Source organism: Egretta garzetta, unplaced genomic scaffold, assembly GCF_000687185.1.
Source record: "Egretta garzetta isolate BGI_Z169 unplaced genomic scaffold, ASM68718v1 scaffold144, whole genome shotgun sequence".
Taxonomy (NCBI): Eukaryota; Metazoa; Chordata; class Aves; order Pelecaniformes; family Ardeidae; genus Egretta; species Egretta garzetta.
Window position 1 is genome coordinate 161,473 of NW_009259316.1, and position 21,299 is coordinate 182,771.

The 21,299-nt window shown below is 38.7% G+C and overlaps 1 protein-coding gene across 1 annotated transcript in view; it reads right to left on the reverse strand.

Annotated features, from left to right (window-relative positions):
- Positions 1–21,299, reverse strand: part of CTNND2 (catenin delta 2) — a 581,628-nt gene that overhangs the window by 12,407 nt on the left and 547,922 nt on the right. The window contains exon 18 of the mRNA XM_035892032.1: positions 2,301–2,427. Within this exon, the coding sequence (XP_035747925.1) occupies positions 2,301–2,427 (127 nt within the window). The remainder of the gene's footprint in view (positions 1–2,300; positions 2,428–21,299) is intronic.

Consider the following 21,299-nt stretch of genomic DNA (forward strand, 5'->3'; position numbering starts at 1 on the left):
TCCTAGGGACGGGTGGGACATTGTGAGTTCATCTACTTCAACTCCTTACCCCAAGGTAGGATCCAGTATACCAAAATAATTCTTGACAGATTTTCTTCTAAACTAAAGATCTCTAATGACAGAGACCGCATAACTGCTCCAAGCAGTCTGTTCCAGTGCTTTGTTTCCCTACTGTTCCCTGATGTCTAGCCTGACTCCTTGCTGCTCATTATTTCCATTTGTCTGCTATAAAAGTAGAGAAAGTTCATGCTGTTCCTCATCAAAGCTGGCTGTTACGTGCTTGAGTACTTGATGCGTACTCTGCCCACTGCCCCCCCCATCTTGTGCCTCTCTTATTCGAGTTAAACAATTACGGTCCATTCAGCGTGCCCTCAGATCCTGATTTCTCCATCTCCCGATTAATGTTTGCAATTGACAAAACTCCCTAAATAAAATTTAAAGAACTTTTGCCTAGCCAGATATTCTCCTTATAATTTATTTGTAAAGGACTGGATCTTTTTTCCCTTTGGACAGTATTTCCACTTTCTCAGGATCACTCTGCATTCCAGTAATGCCCTTCAAGGTACATGAGCTTCTCCTGGGTTTATGTCACCTGCAAAGGTGATAAGCATTCTTTGTATAATATCTGGGTCATTCATGAAACCACTGAAGAGTACTGGACCCAAGGCAAAAGGCAAACCTCCAAGCAAAGCACTCTTCCATTTTGGCAATAAGCAATACCCATGCTTTGCGAATGGTTTTCAGTCAGTGTTTTATTTGCCACATGACATTTTCTGGACTGTTTGTTAGTTTGCCCTAGCTTGCCGATAAAAATAGTGTGTGAAAGTTTTACTGATTACAGTAGATTTCATTTATTGACTATTCTTTCCACAAAGCGTTTTAAGTATCTTGTAGCAGGAATTCAGGTGGGTTTTATAAGAACAAATTGTATTGAACCTATGTTTGGATTTGATATGGATACTACCAGACAGACAGCAACTTATACTACTATTTGGAAAGAGATTCTCCTAGAGTTAAGCAGTATGTTATGTTCCTACTATCTTTGAGGTGCTCAGATTGTGATTATTTGTTCCAGCAATTTTCTAGAATGAGTTGAGCTGATTGATATGTAATTACATGGGTTCCTCTTCCTTCAGAAACAGCCACTGTATGTCTCCTTTTCCAGTCTTATGATGATGGCAGAAAGATTTAATCTAAAATTTCTTTAAGTATGTTCTTTAAGCAATAGGGTTATAGAAGTGAGGAGACAGTTCTGGCAAGAGATGGAACTAAGGTCTCAGGGACAGACATTTCAAGTGCCCTGCATTTACAGAGAAAAAGAGATTTTGGAGGAGAAAAAAAGGAACAAGAGCCCTTTACAGACTTGTGTAATGATAGATTTTTGAAAACTGAATAACAGCTCTCACTGTACTTCTGGCTACATTTTCAGATTTCCTCAGTGGTTATTCTGCAGGACTAAGATGCAGCTTCTGGATAATTAATGAAACAATTTTCTTAACAACAAAACTATGGCACAATTGATGGCAATAATTGTTTTGGCCAATTTTAATTTAAACTCTTGGTATACTTATGAATGACAGCATTTGATTGAACAAGTAGTAAAAAGCACATTGAAAGGCTGACTGGTTTACTCTGTGAAGATTTTCACTGGGAATGGTTTTATCTAACTAGGGTATGTTCTACCTTAAAATAAGCTGAGAGGAAAACATACAGATTTCTGAATAGAAAAATTAATTAACAATGTGGCATAAGTTGAGATATATTAATTCAGTGTATACAGAATTATGGTAGCTGGTGTAAATATGCCATCAACGCTACATGAAGACCAATCTCTTGTGAAACTTACATATGCATGTATACCCACACTTATACACACATGATCAGAATAGAAGCTGAGAAAAAAATAATGTGGATCCTTCAACTTCTGCTTAGTGTGCAGAGTGGTCATAAACAACATAGTGGTTTTCATCACTAGCAAAGTGAGTAACAGAATTTCCTCATGCTACAGATGGGCACCATTGCCCCGAGACCTAGGCAGGCAATCCCAATCAGGAAAACACTGCAAAAGAATTCATAACAAAAAGTTATGGAATATTCTTTGTGCTGTAAAACTTTACAAGGTGTTAAAAAAATAAATTCCTGTTTTGACCAGAAAGTTCAGGGAAGAGCAAAGAATGTATTTTGTGCCCTTCCACCATTGTTAACAACAAATCCGGATGCCAGTGACACTGCTTAAAGAAGGGAGATGACAGTGATGGATCACTTCTGTCTGTCCTTCAGTCCTGAAAGCCTGGTCTTACCTGAGCGGTTGTTAGGAGACATGCGCACGGGAGAGATGGAGGGCGTGCGGGATGAAGAGTACGGTCTTTGCCGATCCCTTTCTATTGTTGAAGATGAGGCTACAAAGTGATACTGTGACCATCCGTCCTGCAACATCAAACATTGCGACAGCAGTCAGGGACAACACCATACAGTTCCCCATTTTAAGTACAGAGTATTTTCCTCTAGTGTTTTCGCTACGCATATGCAAGTGGGCTACTATCTTCTTCCTGCCACTGGGTGGCAAATACTCTTAGTGGTATAGGATAGGACGTGCTAACTGTACTGACACACCAGGAGAAAAATTAAAACGCAGAAAGTTCTGTAAAAAACCACATTTCAGAAAGACTCAAATTATGAAAACACCGAACAGCTTTTTAGGCTATTTGTCTAATAGTTCTGTCTTTTTCCATGCCTCTGTTTTCACATTGCAAACAGCATTCGGGTTATGAAAATATTCCAAATTGTAAGACTGCTTGTCTTCATGGTGAAAATCAGTTTTTGTTTTGAATTATTTCTATCTTATCTGAAATTTTTTGACTAAGTAGATAGGGAAGCCCCAGGATTATCAAAACTATGTGGGTATCCATAGTCTAGTAATATTAACTGCCCATTTGTTCACACGTAAGAGAAAAATAATCAATACATTTTCCTCGTTGCATTTTTCTCCAAGATGTACAGGAAGAAATTCTATTCATTCTATTAAAACCGGTGATAATGGTGATGTATTTAAAAAAAAAAAAAGAAACAAAGTAATACAAACACCAGAAACAGCTAGGTCAGGAATAAAAAAGGGGAGTTTTAATAATTCATGTTTTGTTCCTGTACCATAATATAATGCAGTAATCCAAAATAATGCACTTTACATTTTGAAATGGATATTAAAAATAGTTTGAAAGTATCGTGAGAGAAAAAATTGACTTTCGCTAGTGCTCTTATTAAATGACAGTATTTCAAACATCTTAAAGTACTGATAGATTTTAACTGTCTTTATCACCGCTTAACGTTAAATCTACATCAGTAACACAGAGTTTCCCCAGTCTTGCACTGAAGGCATAAACCTTTTAAAAATGCCTACTTTCTCTTGGGCTCAGGGGGAATCGAGTCAAGCACCTGGCACGGCGCTAAACAAAATTTTTGCAATGAAATGCTGAATAAAAACAAACACAATATAAAATTACCAAAAAATGGCTGGAATTTTCCTCTCATTTACAGAAAAAAATTTCTCCGTTGGGGTAGTAAAGAATATTCCCCCCACCCCTGCTCAGGCTACTCCAGGCATCCAAGCCTGAATCCCATTCCCTCCCGCTCTCTGCCTTTGCCCAAGGCATCTCTCTGCCTTTGTTCCCTTCACAGAAACCGCAGGCCCCTGGCTCTCGGAATTGCAAGAGAAAATGGCCTGAAAAACCCCCTTCCACTGAACTTTTAAGAAAGAGAACTCAGCAAGAGTGTGACACTTTTGCTTTTAAAACCACAGGAGGAAAGAAGATATTTATACTTGATGTAGAGGGAAATGTTGTAAGTAAATTAGGATAGACAGATGTGACACCTAACTGCAGATTCAGAACGTCTGTATTCCTTACATAATGCATTTGTCTAAGCACGCATGTATCTCGGTCGTAATTTCAAAGGAAAACAAAAGGAAGAGTGAAGTCTGGGCCTCAGCTTCCACAGCAGAGCCATGACTTTCCCTAGAGTTGACAGTGAGCGTTTGTCCAGAGAGGTCGCTCATGTTTAGGACACTTCACTGAACTGCACCTCATATTTCATGGCAGTCATATAAGAAAATATAAGGAAGAGAAACAGTTAATTAATAAAAACTAGTAACTTGAAAAAAGTAGTAGTTAATCTTTAATACCACTTGCTTAAACCAAAATTTTCTATATCCAGTCTTTCATTTCCAACAAGCAGCTTCTACACAAGCTGCGTCCTCCAACCTAGAGGCAGGATCAATGAGAATGCAAACAAAACCATCTGTAAAGCCCTAACTTCTTAATGTTAAATCAAACTGGAAATAATTAGAAACTTTTCAATATACATATGTAGATAATATGTATATATGTAAAATACATATATATATTTAAAAATAATAGTTTCTAGTTTTATTTATAATGAATAGCTTAAGCCCAATAAACTTACCCAAGCATCAAGACTGTAAATAACATACTTAGCATTATTTTTACAGCTCTTGTTAATAATAAATTGCACAGTGATTTCTCTACTATAAAAATGAAGTAGCACAGAAGTTCTCACCAGAAAGGTGACTCTATAACTCACTCCGTTACAGTATTCTGATAATTTATTTTCTTTTAAACAGATGGGTGAAGAGGAAGATACCAAGAGGACAAACTCTAGATCTGATAAAAGGAGAAGGAATGGACTATTTATTACTATCTGCCTGCAAAAGGAGGAGACATCAGCCATGCTTACATGTGCAAGTGAGAAATACTTCCAGCTTTGTGGACCTGGATGCATGCATGGCCACCTGGCCTCTCTCCTTTTGCACTCTTGCTTCCCTCAAATAAATCCCTGGCATGTGGGTCAGAAAAAAGTGACCTGAATCTTCCCCTAAACCTTTCTTCCTGCTGTCTATTCCATCTGTATTAATATATTAATATACCTGGACCCTGGCTCTGATGGGAAGTGGACGAAATAAATCCCCACTATCTGCACAGCTCCACGGACTCTACAGGAAAAGTGCGTGGCAGAATGTCAACGGGTACTTTGTCAACGCTGCTTCCTCAGAACCAGCATTGCAAGGTGCCTCAGCAGTGGGGGAGCAAAATCCAGCTGCAGTTGGGATGCTGGCAGTAGCATCCTCCTGTGCGGCAGATGTTTTTCCTTCTTCTCCTCCCTGCAAATTTTCACTTTTCTCTCTGCTGAGAGTAGTGGCTATAATGCGGTCTTCAAATAAAATTTGCCACAAACTTTCAAGCTGGCAAGCCTGATCTGCTCAACACAACTAGTCAGGCCAACAATAAACTCTTAACGCAAGGTACTGTGGTGACTTGGCATCGCCTTTGACTAAACAAGGCACGTTGCTATCGCTGGACGACAACCTTCGTGGTGTTTTTCAACAGCATTATGGGCAGCTCCCAGAACTCACTGTGTTCCAAAACCGTAAATAGTTTTAAGTCATCTATCTTCAGCTCTCCTCTGCTGCAAGGAACAAGCTTCTTCCCTTGGAAAGGTAAACAGTTTGTAACAAATTCATTAAAACCATCCCCATCAACAATTCCAAAAGCTATTAGCGTTAAATATTGAAACTAATTTTTAAGAGCCTAAAGGGAGTATTTTCAATTTAATGCCGAGATAAATACCACCTGACGTGATGGCTGCTTTCATTAGTTTGTTTCAGCTCTAGTGCCTGTAATGAAATTTAATTAAATTGATTTGGGTACTTAAAGGTACAGTATATAGCTGTGTCCTGCAGAGAAGAAAGCTAACTCAAAATCAAAGTGTGTGAGACTGCATTTCAGAAACCTGTTTACCAGCCACAAATGTGATCTAGGAAAGGAAGAGTAAGACAAAAAGACCTGACAAATTGGAAAGAAATTCAATGCAATTCTGTTACAGAATGGATGCATTTGTTAACTGGCAGCAATTAATTAATAGGTGGCAACTGCACACTACAGGAGGGCACAGAACAACCAGAGTCCAGAAATACTATTATACATCCTTATCATCTCTTCCAAGGTGTCTTCCACTGGGCATTTCTCTGTATTTTGACTGCAATGAATATATGTATTCTCCCTCAATTATAAAGTCCAAACATTAAAGCTTGGCTGGCAGTGTCATGTTTCTGATTATACGTTCTTCAGAAAGCTGCAGGGATTAGATTTGGGGTGGGGGTTGGATAACCACTCTAGAAAACAGAAGTGATATTGTGGTCTCACTGATCACCTTTTACTGGGCTCAAGGAATGAACAGGTCCTTTGTCCCCCTGCTCAGCTTTTAAGTTATTTTGTCATGGGAAATAATTATTTTGTCAGGGCGACTAAACTTTCTGTGCCAAACACCTATTGCATACGTATCTTACGAAAATATAATTTGGGTTTTCCACATTATTCTTTTTGTATTTAAGACGTAGGGGAAAAGAGAAAGCAGTTTTCTATTGTGTTGCAAGAATTTCAAATTTTCAGAACTCTCTGGTAGTGGAGTCCTTGACTTAAGGAGATGATTTGAGGAGGTGGGTGATATCAGACACACCATTTTCTCACTTGTAGTACAGTAACACTATGAGGACTGAATTAAATTAAGCCCTGATGGGAACTGACACTATGCTGACACAGTGGGAAACTAGAGCTCCTGCCTGAAGAATTCAGAGACGACAGAGGAAAGAGAGGGGACCAGATACATCGAGGTGGCCAAGCAACGTGTGGTGGAGCTGGGGAAGAGCACCGGCATCACCAGCCTCGGTGCGGTGCCCAGCCTGGATGACCTCACCGGCATCCAGTCAGAAAGAAACCCTGCATCAGCTCATGTGCTGATAGCCACGCAGCAAAAATAAAAAGAAGCCCTACCCTCTGATTATGCCAATCAGTTGCCAAGAAGACACTGGCTTAAAAAACACTGTGTGATTTAGAAAAACTGTATGGTGGCTGCATGTGTATCAGTATCTTTCAACACTGAAGAGCGCAGTCTGCCCTGACTCCTGGCCCCTGTTGACCTAACAATGCCAGGAAGAAAAAGAGCAACTTCTCAGAAGCAGAGAAATCCCACATGGGAAAAGAAACAAAACCGATGCAACAAATCCAATAATGAAACAGCAACTACAGAGAATGTTGTGTCCTGCCTCCCCCAAGTTTAAAACTCTCCAGCATGCTACTTCTTGCTTCAGCCCTGATCCTCTTGTATCTTGATTTAATAGACATTTTTCCAAATGACTTGAACTACACAGACCAGACTCGTTTTGTTATCCTACTTCCTTACCTGTAAGCCAGCATTTTACTGGTTCCAGGAATTAATTGTAATAGCAACTGCTCCTGTAATGGTAATAAGCTGTAGAAATGTGAAGTTTTGATAGGCAGGAATTGGTAACTAGACCCACCACAGTAGGTGATATAGCAACAAGGCAAAGCGCCTGTAAGTATGGTACCGTAGGATCCACTTGCTTTGAAACTCAGCCAGACATTGCTCTGAGTTGCTGGTGTTGCTTCTTTCACAAGCTGAAGCACTGCTGTCAGGTTAAACGAAACATCCTGACTGGTGTGCACCAGTGTGACACTGTCTAGAGTAAAAGATAAATCTGATGTGAATTAAGTCAAGGCTCATCAGACTTACACAGGTCTGGGCAATTCTTCACTGGGAATTTGTTGTCACGATGCTAATAAGACATAACAGAAATTAGAACTGGATCAAATTATCTACATACATTGACATATGAAAGTTACGTGCGTGACTTGACTGCGGTGAGAAATCTAAAATGGTAACAAGGTTGGGGTGATGCCCATCTGTATCTCACGGAGCTCTTAAATGTGATTTTTTAAATAATGTGATTTAGGTGTTCACCAACCACCACACTTATCATTAGGCTTTATAACCTGGGATCGTATCATTTTCTCATAACACAAGAGGAGGAATAAATACATTCCCCAGTGCTTCCCAACAGATATCGACCCTGACTTCTCTCCCTCTGCGAGCCCATGGCAGCGGAGGCTAAACCACCCCCCACCAACACACCTCATTATTCAGTTTCCTAAAAGGACTGCTCCCCGCGCACCACCGAAGTAGCTGGCAAGGAAATGTCAGCTGCTGAAGGAGAGATGGAGAGACAGCTGTTCCCTAAAAAAGCCCCTGCCTTTGTACTGAAGTATGTTTACTTTGGAAGAGGGATTTCAACTAAATTCTTACGACTTCAGCAACTCGAGAAACACTCTTGAAAAACAGAACACCTAGTTTCAGATAACCTATCTGTATTAAAAATAAAGGTGCTCTTTCATTTTTTCCTTTGAATTTAGAGTGCCAAATCCTATTATCAGTAAACAATTCCTGAAAGGATTGTCCTTTCTGAATTTGCTTGCATTGTTTCCAGGAAAACTCAAAACCAGTGGAGAATTCCTGGGCATTGACCTGTTTTATGATGTACTCTGAGTAAATCTACCTCACTGATGGTTTTTTACTGCCATCAGCTAAGCTACAAACAATTACAAGCAGTATATTGACATTTTTACTCCTAGGATTTTGGCTTTTGCTTCCAAAGTGGGAACACTCTGTTGAACTGAGGAGTAGGGGTTGAGCCTGGAAGACCTCGGCATTCTCCTGGCTTATCCACTAATGGTTGTTGCTTGGGTTAAGTCCTTTAAACTGATTCTGCTTTAAGTCTGGAAGTGAAATCTGGAGTAATTTCACTGTCTTCAAAAGACAAAGGGCTGCTGACTCCAATTGTCCTGTCTCGCCTCCTCTCCCAAAGAGCTTTGAGCCAGGCCCTCAAAATCAACAGATACAAAGAAAAGACACAGATCATTGAAGCTCATCTTAATTTGAGGATTTTAGTATTTATGTTTATCGCCCTATTTCCACAGCTTATGAAAGCCAGAAAACTACCTAAAACAGAAAAAATTACTCAAGTTTGGGGGATTTAAAATTATTCTAATCATTTGGATAAAAGCGCGGGAGTTGCTCAGAGTATGACAGCTTAGCTGAAGTGGTTGAAGGAAAACACCGTTTGCTTCCCATGCCTTCTGATGATGGTAACGCCACCAGTTACTGGTTACAGGTTATACTGGGAGTACCACACCTGCGGCTGTGTGAGCCTGGGAGGAAGGCCACTCGCTCCTCCCTTGCACGGGCATCACTGAGGGGAGAGGATGGAGGCCCTGCTGAGAGCACCAGGGGTGTGGTGCCATCACTTGAGCCAAGGCGGGTTGGCTTGGCGGGACTGGGCAGGGAAGGACCAAGCCAGGAGGGCGGCAGAGCTGCCACTGGAGCAGCCTCCTCTCCCCCGGGCTCTCGGCCCCTGCCTCAGTGCCTGATGGCTGGGGGGCTGCCCCACCACCCCCCGGCAGGTACGGCTGAGGGACACACACGCGCGCAGGGCTTCGGCCTCCTTTCTTACAGTGCTCAGCGGGCTTGGCCTCAGTGCTTCTCTACTTTTTACTCTGAATTTCAATGTACGAATGGCTTTTACTTGTAACTGGCCATTTCTGCATCCCAGACACAGCAGAAGTTCGACTGCTTAAGAAGCTGAAAGGGAAATATTTAGGGCAGCATGCGGCTTAAAGAAGGGCTCCTAGTCAGTCGTTAACCACAGCAAAACTGTCTTGCACTGGATGAGGATTATTAAGTTTTCTGTAGGCTCTTTAAAGTGACGTTTTTAGGAACAGTGGCTAAACGAATTATTTTCTAAACTAGACGCGTACCTCCCAGCCTCCATCTCAGCTTCTCTAAAAGCAAAGCCATTACTTTCCTGTTGTCAGTGTTTCACCCCAAAATCATGTGGAATATTTTCTCTCCCTGTTTTTCTCTTGTCATCGCAGAGCCTGAGGTACTATATTCTTCTGAGAATATCACCCGATTTTTTACTTTCAAAATACCACAGATGGCCTTGGCCAGTTTTTCAGATGCTTTTTTTGTGTGCAGTGTTATCATCTTCTAAACATGTATCTTCTACCATGATTTTACATCTCATCCTTTGATTTTAGCTATGAAGAGACACACAATAACGGAGAGATATGTTAATTACTTGCCAAACCTATCCAAGTGAGAAACAGCTAGGTAACTATCCCTGGTTATTTTACATAGCGCAACTCTGGGATGTTTCAGGAAACCACTGAGGCATTGCCTTACCTATCCATAATTAATTATTGATTTCCTGTTGTGTGAGCTGTGGAGATGACAAGACCTAATCTGATGAATAAAATAGCTATAAGAAAAGGGAATCGTATGTGAGGCAAACCATGAAGGACAAGACTTCAGATACGGCAGAGTTCATTATTCATTTTGCTGAGGTTATATGAAGCTAAATAATAAACCTTTCAAAACACTGCAATAAAATGAAATAAATTCGTTTTTCAAAGCATCACTTTGCCTCTTAAACAGAAATAAAATTGTTTTAATATATTCGAGAGGATATGAAGGCAATATTTGGCCCTTCAGCTAGAATTTCTGTTCTTTTCCTATTTTCCCCTGCATAAGGTATATAAGCTATAATTTAAATTGTTAGAATCACAAAGAACTATTTTTGCTTGTATCTTGTATGCACAAAAATTCCTGCATCCAAGAAAGTGTTTACAGTAATTTTTGACTTGCGTTGCGGTTTTCATTCCTGTAATGCAACTTCACCTATCTTAAGGTGTTTATGCCCTAGAAATGCAAACTCTGGCTTTTGGCTGCAAAATCCTGGGGGTCAGACAAATACTACTTCATGGTAGCTTCTTAAGCCTACTGTCCATACAAAGACTAGAAACTAATCAACACCTCTTACTCTTACTTTGCATACATTAAACCATAAACCATTCAACCAAATACAACTCTTCTATTATTCCTGTGAACATAAAACATGACAAAAATCATTATTAAAATAAAATTTGCACTGTTGTCTCTTATGGTGAAGAACATGGTAGGACTGATGATACTGACTGTGATCAAGAGCCATAAGGACTTTGTGTTTCCTGAAGAGTGGCACTGTAGCTGAAAACTGGGGATCATTTTATTCAAATGTGCAGTGCCTGACAAACAAGGAATCAGCGCCCGTTTGGAAAAGTCGCTAGATAAACTTAGACCGTCCTTGGCTTTAGGTCAAAAGTTCTAGCATAAATACACTTAAACTAGAGATCCCAGTGATTATTGCTAAGCTGTATGAGTTTTAGGGATATGCTGCTTTGAACATGTCATTTACCAACATATTTAGACATTAATAATGATAAATACATATTATTTTCTACTGAAATACCTTTAAGACTTTTTGATTTAGTAACTAAGAGCTTTAGTATTGTTAACTCAAATAGGAACATGCTATTGCACCAAAGCTTACAACTCTCACTTTAGAGGAGCCACAACTTTCTCTAAAAGCACTTTGTAAAATTAGAAGCAATAAAAACAATTTAGAAACAGCCAGTAAAAAGAATTCTCATTTCTACTTTTTTCAGGAAGAAGCTATAGCCCTTTTATCAAGACGAACTGGATCAGCTAATAAATGAAGTAAACCAACTCGGAACAAAGCACACATACTACAAAAGAGACTCCTTTCAAAATACAAGGTTTCTTTCTTTGAGTCTGAAATGGCAGACATATTTAGCCATTTTTGAATTCTCTTAGCAGTTTTAGGAAGAGAAGAGGGGAGAAATGAGAAGGAGTTCCCAGAATTTTTTCCCCCACCCATTATTAGAGCACGTAGAACATCAAAGAACTGAAAGCAGGTTATTGATGCACCAGCTTCATATTTCATTGAACTTTGATTGAATTTACATGTACTGGCCACGTTGAACAAACACTTTTAATCTCCTTATAGGACCCAGAAGAATGAGGATGATGATAGCTAAGTGCAGCAGCACACGGGAGCATCAGCAACAGATGCCCAGCGTTATGCATCAGACCATCACTGCTAAACTATTCACCTCTGAAAAGAAAACATACTTTATTACCATAGTAATAAAATTAATTTCATTTCCATCCCCTCTCTGCTTCTTGCATATACTATTACTACTAGTAAAAGTTCTACTGGTCCGATTAATTTGCAAAACTGTAAGCAGCCATCCAACATACCAGTTCAAGTCTGCTGGGAGAAACCGAGTTTGTTACCCGTATTCTTTCTTATACATGTGCTTTTATCTGTGTCTGAACCTAGGTATGCAAACATCAAACATACAAGTTAATTAAAAATGATATTTAGTTCTGAATGGCAGACAACATATTCCTTGAACGAATTTTGGAGAAAAAGATTGACGTGAATTAAAAATGGTCTCTCTTAACATGGACATTTAAAAGACTTTTGAAAGTCTTTAGAAAGACTTTTGGATTCTTTTCAGTATTGTATATCTGAATCCAGCTAAACTTTGTTTGCCATTAATTAATGTTATTTGTTTTAAAAAATTTAATACATTATTTAAGTGGACTTAAAACATTCCCAGTCCCGAAAGGCAGGCAGATAATTTTCTTAGGTATCTATTTGTATTCAGGTATTAAAATCCAATCTTATACTAAGGAACCATACTTTTGAGAAGAAAAATTCTGTAGATGTGACCTTCCACTTACACATAACCCTCCAGATTCTGGATGCCTACTCATATCTCTACCCTAAGGATATTTCAGAAACTTCAGTTATACAATTCCCTTCAGAAAAAAGGCTCTAAGTCAAAGATACTGATTCCTGGGCTGCATTTTAAATTTTCTTTTCTTCAGAGAAGTTCAAAAGGTGGAGTACTTTAGAGACAGACTTTACACAACTGTGAGATTAAATTTTTCTCTTCTAAATCTGTACTTAGTAACCTTTAAATGGACTTGGGTTTTCAAGTGAAAAATACCTAGAGGTTCCCACATAAGTCAGCTAGAGCTTACCATGAGACTCACCATCAATGCTAAGGATGCTTTAGCATCATATATATATATATATATATGTATGGCTTATCCTAGAGAACTGTTTGGACAAACTTTGATTCTTCTTATTTGTGCAGCACCTCTTGAGTCTAGTAGGTTTTGTATAAGAACGGTGTCAGTTTACCTCTTACTCATGATTTAGAAGAACTACTGCTAAGTCTGGTTGTTGAATTACCGCTAGCTACCATGCTGACTGTTAAAGGAAAGCACTGTCATGCCTTCAAGGCCCTCATGGGAAAAGCAACAGTCAAGCATAGCTGCAGCTACTTTCCAAACTCACAGCTGAACCATTAATGTTTATTCCTTTAGGTATTCCCAAAATCTCCTTGTTCAGACATCATGCTTAAAGGCAGCATCTTCTAGGTCCATGCTGTGTTGTGAGTACATTTTACATACACACACTCACATTCATGTATACATATACACATATATGCACATATAGATATTCACCAGCAAAAAGGCCGATACATCATCACACAGACATACAAGTATTTTCAAGGAGTGGGGTGATTAGTTTGGCTTTAATTGAGTTTGCTCATCACATCTGATTTTTTTTGGACACCATTCAGTAAAAAAGCCCGCACCAAAATAGTGTAAGGATGGGCAAGGTCTTGCTTCAGCTACATTGGACTGTTCTCATGAAAATACTAACGTCAGTATTGAATCTTCAGTTCAGCACAGACTGTATCTTAGATTACTGCTAATATTTTAAATACAATAGTAAACATGGAAAACGTTTTAGAAATAAACATTCAAACATTGAAATAACCGAAACATGACTAAAGGAATGGTAGGTGATACTGCACAGTAAATAAACATTTGCTGAGAGTATCACAAAGAATTTAACTACGTAAAATGCAAAATGATTAAAATAAATGAAGTCTATTATACAGCAAACGCGATGGAATTCAGAAGCATAAAACATTTGAAAATAGCTCCCTCTAACAGTTGATGCAGAAACACAAATTTTGATATTCCATCTTGTGTTGTCATTGTCATATAGGTAAGAAGATACGTATTTTGAATTCCAAAAGATTTTCTACCCTCTTTAGACCACATAAAATATAAAAAATCTGTAACAACATAATGGCAATCCCTTCTCTTTCTAGTATTGTCTAGTGCTGTTAATAAACTTAACGGGGTTAGAAGGAACTAGGAAAAATATTACTTGATATGATGGATAAGCTAGGAAAATCAGATCACAATCTACTTGACTGCACAAGTGAAATAATAATTACTTATAATAAAATAAAATCAGAATAACATGCACTTTGACTTAAAATTTTGTAATACTTTAGATATAAATATTGCCTTTTTTTCTAAATTGTTCTTCTTCAATCTAGCCAAACGATTTAGAATAATAATACAGCTAGTTGAAGAAAGTTAAGATATTGTGTTATGCCAAATGCTGAGAATCTCTCTCTCCCCCACTCTTTTTTAAAAAAATTGAATTCAAGCACAGTTTATACACCATTTTTTCCATGTGTGAATACTCCTGAATACTACTTCATATGCCAAGGTTTTTAGCTGTATAGATCAGCTCAATTTATTTGCACAATTTCCTCTTTAGGCTTCATGATTTTGCTCATGATATGTAAATTCCTATTGCATAGACAACGGGATTTTATTTAAGCAGGCAACTGGCAATGAAAAAGCTACGAATGTTAAAATTTACTTGACAAAGTTTTGAACTATTCCTAAAAAAACAATCCCTGGGAAGGCATATGCAATCAAAAGAGGAGGTAAGTTAAATGATGAGTTTATCCTATTCAGTGATGCAGCCTACTGCTAACTGTGTTGAAAAAGGTAGCATCAAGGTAAAAAGAAAAACAAAATTCCAGACTAATGTATCATTTCTCACTGAAGAAGCTTTGTGTTTTTAAGAAAGAATGTGAAAAGATTAACAGATCATTCTTTGGTCTGCAGCTATTACCTGTTATTTCCTGCAGAATAAAAAATATGCCTTTGCTTTAGTGAAGAAATACTTCACATTTGCATGTGCACTGGGAAAAGCAAACCTATCTTGTATGAACACTGGAAACTATTATACAGCATAAAATGTAGAATTAATAATAATTCAGCACTCACAAAAAAATCAGTAATACCAACATTTTCTCTGTTACTGATACTAATGACAAGTTCACAATTATTTCATGATAACAAGATCTCCATTTGATAAAAAGTCACATTTAAAATGCTCACTTAAATGTGAATAACATGTTTTTAGGCAAGAAAGACTGAACCAGAAAGAAAAAAGAGAGATTATATATTTGAAGACTGTAAGTTTTTTGCTATATTGGTTATAGAATCTCTGTCTTCCAAAACCACTCATATGATGCTTTAAAAAGGCTTGAATATGTTAATTCCACAGAAAATGTCCACATTTCCTTTATTTAAAATCAATTTAGGAATTTGCCTAATTCCTGATTAGCAAAATAAAGTAATGTCATATATCAGATGATGAAATGCTGGGCGTTTTAAGTATCATATTCCTGTTAGCTAAAGATTAAAAGGATTTACCCTAACCTTGAAAGGTATTTATGTCTAAAGTATTTAAATGAGATCTTCTCTGATGTCTTCTCTCTTCCGGGCAAATTTAGTAGGGGAAAAAAAAAAAACAAACCTGTGCTGTGTGACCAGCAAAACCATGTAAATTCCTGTTTTCTCTACATATTTTACCAGAAATAATGCACAGACATATATGTATATATAAGGGTTTCTACATGAATTTACTTGAATGCTGTGCATAGGTAGAAGGTATTTTGTTTTTGCAATAATGCCACAGGGTCACATTGTATTACAAAAAAAATATCAGGAGGAAAACAAAAAGGGCTACACTTGGTTAAGGAAATAGAATTTTAGTACCTAAAATGAAATAGTGCCTCTAATAAAAAAAATGCCCAGTCATACTAATTCTCATCAACTGTACTTTTTTCTGAAGGAAATCTACATTGTTCTTATTAATAGAGATTTTGAAAATTAGCATTTTAAGAATTTAGTTGACTCATGGACATGCTGATTTTTCTATAGATATACTAGTTTACCTGGGATCCTCTTACTGAATTACACAGCTATTGCTTTTTTCTTAGAGATGCCATTGGGCCAGAAAAGAAAGCAAAGTGCTTGATAAACTTAATCTTCTGTTGCAACATAGTGCTTATCAATAACTGCCTTTCTGTTTGAAAGGTTCAGACAATCAAAAAAGAGATTACAGAAATGCTGGAAAGCTTCTCAGGGAACTGAATGTAATGCACTTGCCCCTCTCTCTGGCATATGCTCTTCTCAGAGAGAGCAAAACTCTGCATACCTTCCTCACCCAGCAGGAAGGAATGGGACTGCTCTCCTAAGTGAAGCGAGGTGCTTTCTGTCTAGAACCTACAGGGTTCAGTAAATTAAATTGTACCGTTTTAAAATGTATATTCTAGTGAGGCGTTGTTCCTTTTGCTTCAAATGTCTCCCGTAGAACTCTTCTGGGTACAAGTCTCAGTATGCATGAAACATAACAATTCAACACTGGTCAGCTGACAGCCAGAATACCTGGGTTGGGGAATAGATTCTGGTTTCTTGGCTCTGGGAGAGAGTATGCTGAGCGTGCCATGACCCAGAGTGGTGGGTTGGTGAAAATCCTCTGTCATCAGTCACACTGAAGCTTGGGGCCGCCCACTGCCATAAATCAATCAATCAGTCAATCATTTATTAATCAGGTACTTGCATTTTCATAGTTAATAGAAAAATGGGCTGTAGACAATGCCTTCTCTATAATGACAATCTAGTTTTATATTACAGTGGGGGGTTTGCCTTAAATTAATCCATCCTATTTCTCAAAGGGTGACGTATTAATCTGAAAAAGGCCTTGCCAATTGTACAGAAATAAATTAAGCCCCGCTGAAAGATCAGCACTGCAGAATGCATATGCTTATGGACAATCTGAGCATATGAACAGTTCCTTCAAGCCAAGCCACTTTTTTTAGGAAATATTATGTTCTGGATTTGGAATTTAGATCCTTAATGTAGGGTTTAAGTTCTGCACAGACCTTCTCACTAGATAAATTTAACCTAAAGACAGCATCTTTTTGGGGGACATCTGACTGATAACCTTCACCAGAGGAAAAATCCAAGTTATGTGTTGCGAGTCTACATGATAGCATGATGTAATTAACATTTTTGAAGGGTGAGTAGGTATATTTTACTTAAGAAAGAACTTTAGATTCTAAAACTCCTTGATTAGGGTTTTGGAGTTTATTGATGGCAATTTTCATGGAACATTTAGCAATAAAGGACCTTCTCATAAAGTCATCATTTTATTATTCTGAAAGCCACATGAAAAGAGAGTCCTCTTCCAGATCCGGACTGGCTTAACTGCTGCTAAGGCTTCGGGCAACTCTAAATATCTTTTCCATCCAATGACAGACAAGGCCATCTTCAGAGTGACTACTCTGACTTCATTTAATGCCTACCATAATAGTATCCCTGTTTTAAATGGCACACTACATGTTGAAGGACGACTGCCTTTAACAGCCTCCCTGGTTTCAAATAATTGGTTGCATTTTTATTCATATGGCAGGTGAATAGGACAAACATTTCTATTATTCCATGCAGAACAGAAACCTACGATAATAAATGGAAAAGAAAAATAATTTCTACACATTCATTGTGATCTCTACTTATATACTGGAAGACAGAAGAAGTGTAAACATAATGATAGAATGTAAACATATTTTGCTGGAGCCTAAGTGGGTAGGCAAAGCAAACCAATTAACAGAAAACACATTCTTCCTGACAGTTCCTCCAGCTCTTTAATATTACACGTATTTAATGCTAATTGAAGCTTGGTTTTAGCTAATAAATTTTCTTTCATGTTAAGCTCATTTAGCACAACCCTTTTGCTCAAATTTCCTCATGCAATTTAACAAGCTATCTGTGTTTAAGAGTAGTTGGTTATTTTATTGAATATTGAGAGAGATAAGAGTTTACCAGCTAATGGAAATCTGTTCTCTTACAGTCCCATCTGTATTTTCCAAGGTGTCCCCAAACCTTCAACCAGCTAACAACCTAGAGACTGGAGTGGGGTCCGGCGTTCCTTCCTTGGAAATAGGTACCTTTAAAGAATCACTGTAGTAGGTCCTTTCACCTTGCTTAGGTGGCTAAACTTAAACGGGACAGGACTTCTCTTTGGAGACTGCAAGCAGCACTTAATTCTCCTGCTGACCGTACAGGTTACCAGGATACTCAAAGAGGGGTGTATGATGAGACTGAAGCACAGGGACAAGCGGGATAGCTCCCCTACCTGTTTTTTTGTAAGTGCTGAGCCACTGACCCACCCACGGAGCTATGGACCATTATGGACCACATTAAGCACTTTTGAAAATCAGTTTTAAGTATTTCAGCATGGACTCACAAAAACAAAGGCAGATAAATGATCATTTATGAAAATGTAAGTCTTATTTGTAGAGAACAAAGAAGTTTGAAAATGACATGACATTAAAGTCACTCTTTGGGAAACAAAGACGATTCTCCTGATGAAAAATTGTGACAATCACTTCTTTCTTACTTGCTAAGCTTTAGGAGTATTTAGAAATTAATCACACTAAATCATTCAAACAATGTTTATACGGGGCTGAATCTGACCCTTGTTTTCCTCTTGGTGGGAAGTTTTCAGATTAGATTTCTGCTCAGCAAACTAAGCACTATTTTCCGTGACGAAGTACCTGCAAGTTAAACTTCTGGGATGACTGGCAACTCCTTCACTTCAAGACTAAATTCATTGCTTCCTCTTGGTCTGTCAAGCTTTTTTTCCCCCCTATAATTTCAGGACTGGAAACATTTATGCTTTTAATAACTTTTTTTTGTTGACTGTCTTAGGATAGTGCCAAATTAACCATATCAGGGAATGAAATTCTCTTTTTTCCCCCAAAGCAGAAGCCTACAAAGGATGGTAAACACTGCCACCTCACTCACAGACCTGAATGCTGACTGTTCACCTTCTGTGCAAAGGTCCCATGCCAGCCCAGCCTACAAGACTGTGTGTCCCATTAAAGCCACAGCACAGGTACGGACTGGGAATCCTAGTACACTGGATAGAACCTGCCACTGGAGGGTACCAGGCGTGACATAGCTCTGCAAACACAGTGCGTAAGGTATTGTGGACTTACAGAGCTTGCCAAGTAGAAACTGAGACAACAAAGCCAATGTCTCCTCCTCTTCCTTGAGTGTGCAGCTCAGGCTGTAGGAAGTTAGAAATCTATCCATCATTCTCCCGAGCCAGAAAAGCTACAGTTTCCACCTTAGCATGCTTTCTATAGAATAAAAAGCTATGTGAGAAGAGAGACCAAGAGTTCAAAGACTGCAACTCCTGTTATATTAGCTATTAATAAATGGGCACGGTGTTCCTGCTCCAGCAAACTGAACACAAGCAACACACAAACCTTCAGTCCTTACTTTTTATAGGACCTTGGGAATCCCAGGACACATCGGATGCTGCAGACTACTTAGCCTGTCTCCCCAGCAAACTCCAGTTGGCTGCAAAAGTCCCAGCTCTTGCTTTTGAGGCCCTACAGAAAGGACCTATGAAATCAACAGGGCCTTCTCATTGCTTTCATTGGGAGCAGGATCAGCCCATGCAGAGAAGTTCCTGGGTACCAGAACTCTGAGCTCTGGACTCTCAGAGCTACCGTGCTTGCAGGGTTTGTTCTGTCCCTCTGCTCTGCCTTTCTTTTTAAACCCAGGACATGGGCTAGCCTGAAACTCTTTTTGCAGAAACGCTTCTATCTCTAGCTTAACTTGGCTTACCAGATTTAATTTTCTATGCTTTCTACCTCGCTGACTTGTGGAATAATTTTGCATTTTTCAGAATAAAATAGATGGATAGGACCATAAATTTTTGTGTCATCAAAAGATACCGTTTGTATTCTTAGCCAGATACACTGCGACCTTGATTGAGACAGGGTATATTGCTTGATTTGGTCAATGAAGTTAACTGAGTCGTTGCAGTTGCTGCTGCAGTTTTTGGCTTTGAATAGACCAGAGAAACTGGCAACATGTCAGACACTGAAAGGCGCACTGAAATTTGTGCACACTACTGTTCTTCTTAAGCAACATAGCAGAAGCTGGCACCCTGATATCTGTTAAATTTGGACTCCTTTTTATGCAACAGCTGATTCTGACAGTGTCCTTAGAGGCTGCTTAATGTAGGTTTCACTACATAAGCATATTAATGTTTTAGCCTTGGTTAAAGCTGAAGAGCTTGCTCACCCACGATGGGCTGGAGATTGCAGGAAGCATTATACGCCCTGCCTAGGGCAGCCCAGGCAGTGGTGGCAGGTGGGGGACTTGTTTCTGGCTCCTGCACTGCACAGCCAGGAGCTTACTGGGGAGTGCTGCAAGTGGGAAATTGGTGCCTATGCACCTCTTGGTTTTTGGTCCTTCACGGGTGTGGCAAGTCATTAGGTGACCACACCAATCCCCAACTCTGGATAGACTTTTTGTCGGTGCAGTTTATATTCTGCCAGCTATGAGATGACTCCCATAACGTTGAGCAAAATTAGAAAAGTTGAATGAGGTTTTCATGGTTTTGCTGATGCAGTCATATTTGGACTAAATATACTGACTACTCCTGTATCAGCAGTAAACATATCTTACCTTCTTTCCCCATTAACACAAAGAATACTACTTCTATTCTTCTTATCTCTCCTTACTTACTCTACTGCAGACATGAGCTCTAAAATACACAATTCAAACTATCTGGTTACACTGTTTCTCAAAGAGTAAAGTAAGTGCTGCTACTTTTTCGTAAATGTGATGTGATGCTTGTAATTTCCTTGCATTACAGTACAAAATTGTGCCTCTCGGTAGGCCACCAATTATTTAAAAAATAATTGGACAGCTACTTCAGTACATAGGAAGAAATTGCTGATGGTTATGCAGTGGGATTTACCTGCACTTCAAAAAAGGCTGTGCAAGTGCAAGACACTGTAAAGTGCTGATCATATTATAGTCAACTGTATGTTCACTCCTTTTTACTAGCAGATTGCATTGACCCAGTATCCTTATAGTACATAACTAGCTGATTATTTCTAAAATGCAAACTTTTCTAATTTTCCTATCATAAAAACATTATTTACCCAACAGTGGTGAAACTCAGCCAGCGTAAGTCAGCCTACTATTGGCAAGTTTAATAAATGTTATGGACTTTATAAAGATTATTGTGTGTCTTTTAACAAATGAGTACCTTAATTCAACTATCTGAACATATTTATACAATGCTTAGCATCATATGTAATGGCATACGATGAATATATAAACATGTAGCAGAAACTGACCTTCATTTTAAGATTTTGTGAAGCCTGCTGGAATTAGCCAATATAGAGATTAATAAAATGCTCCCTGAAATACAGACAATCTGTCTGCTATGAGTGCTCTGGAAGCTACCTCAAAGGCTAGCCTGC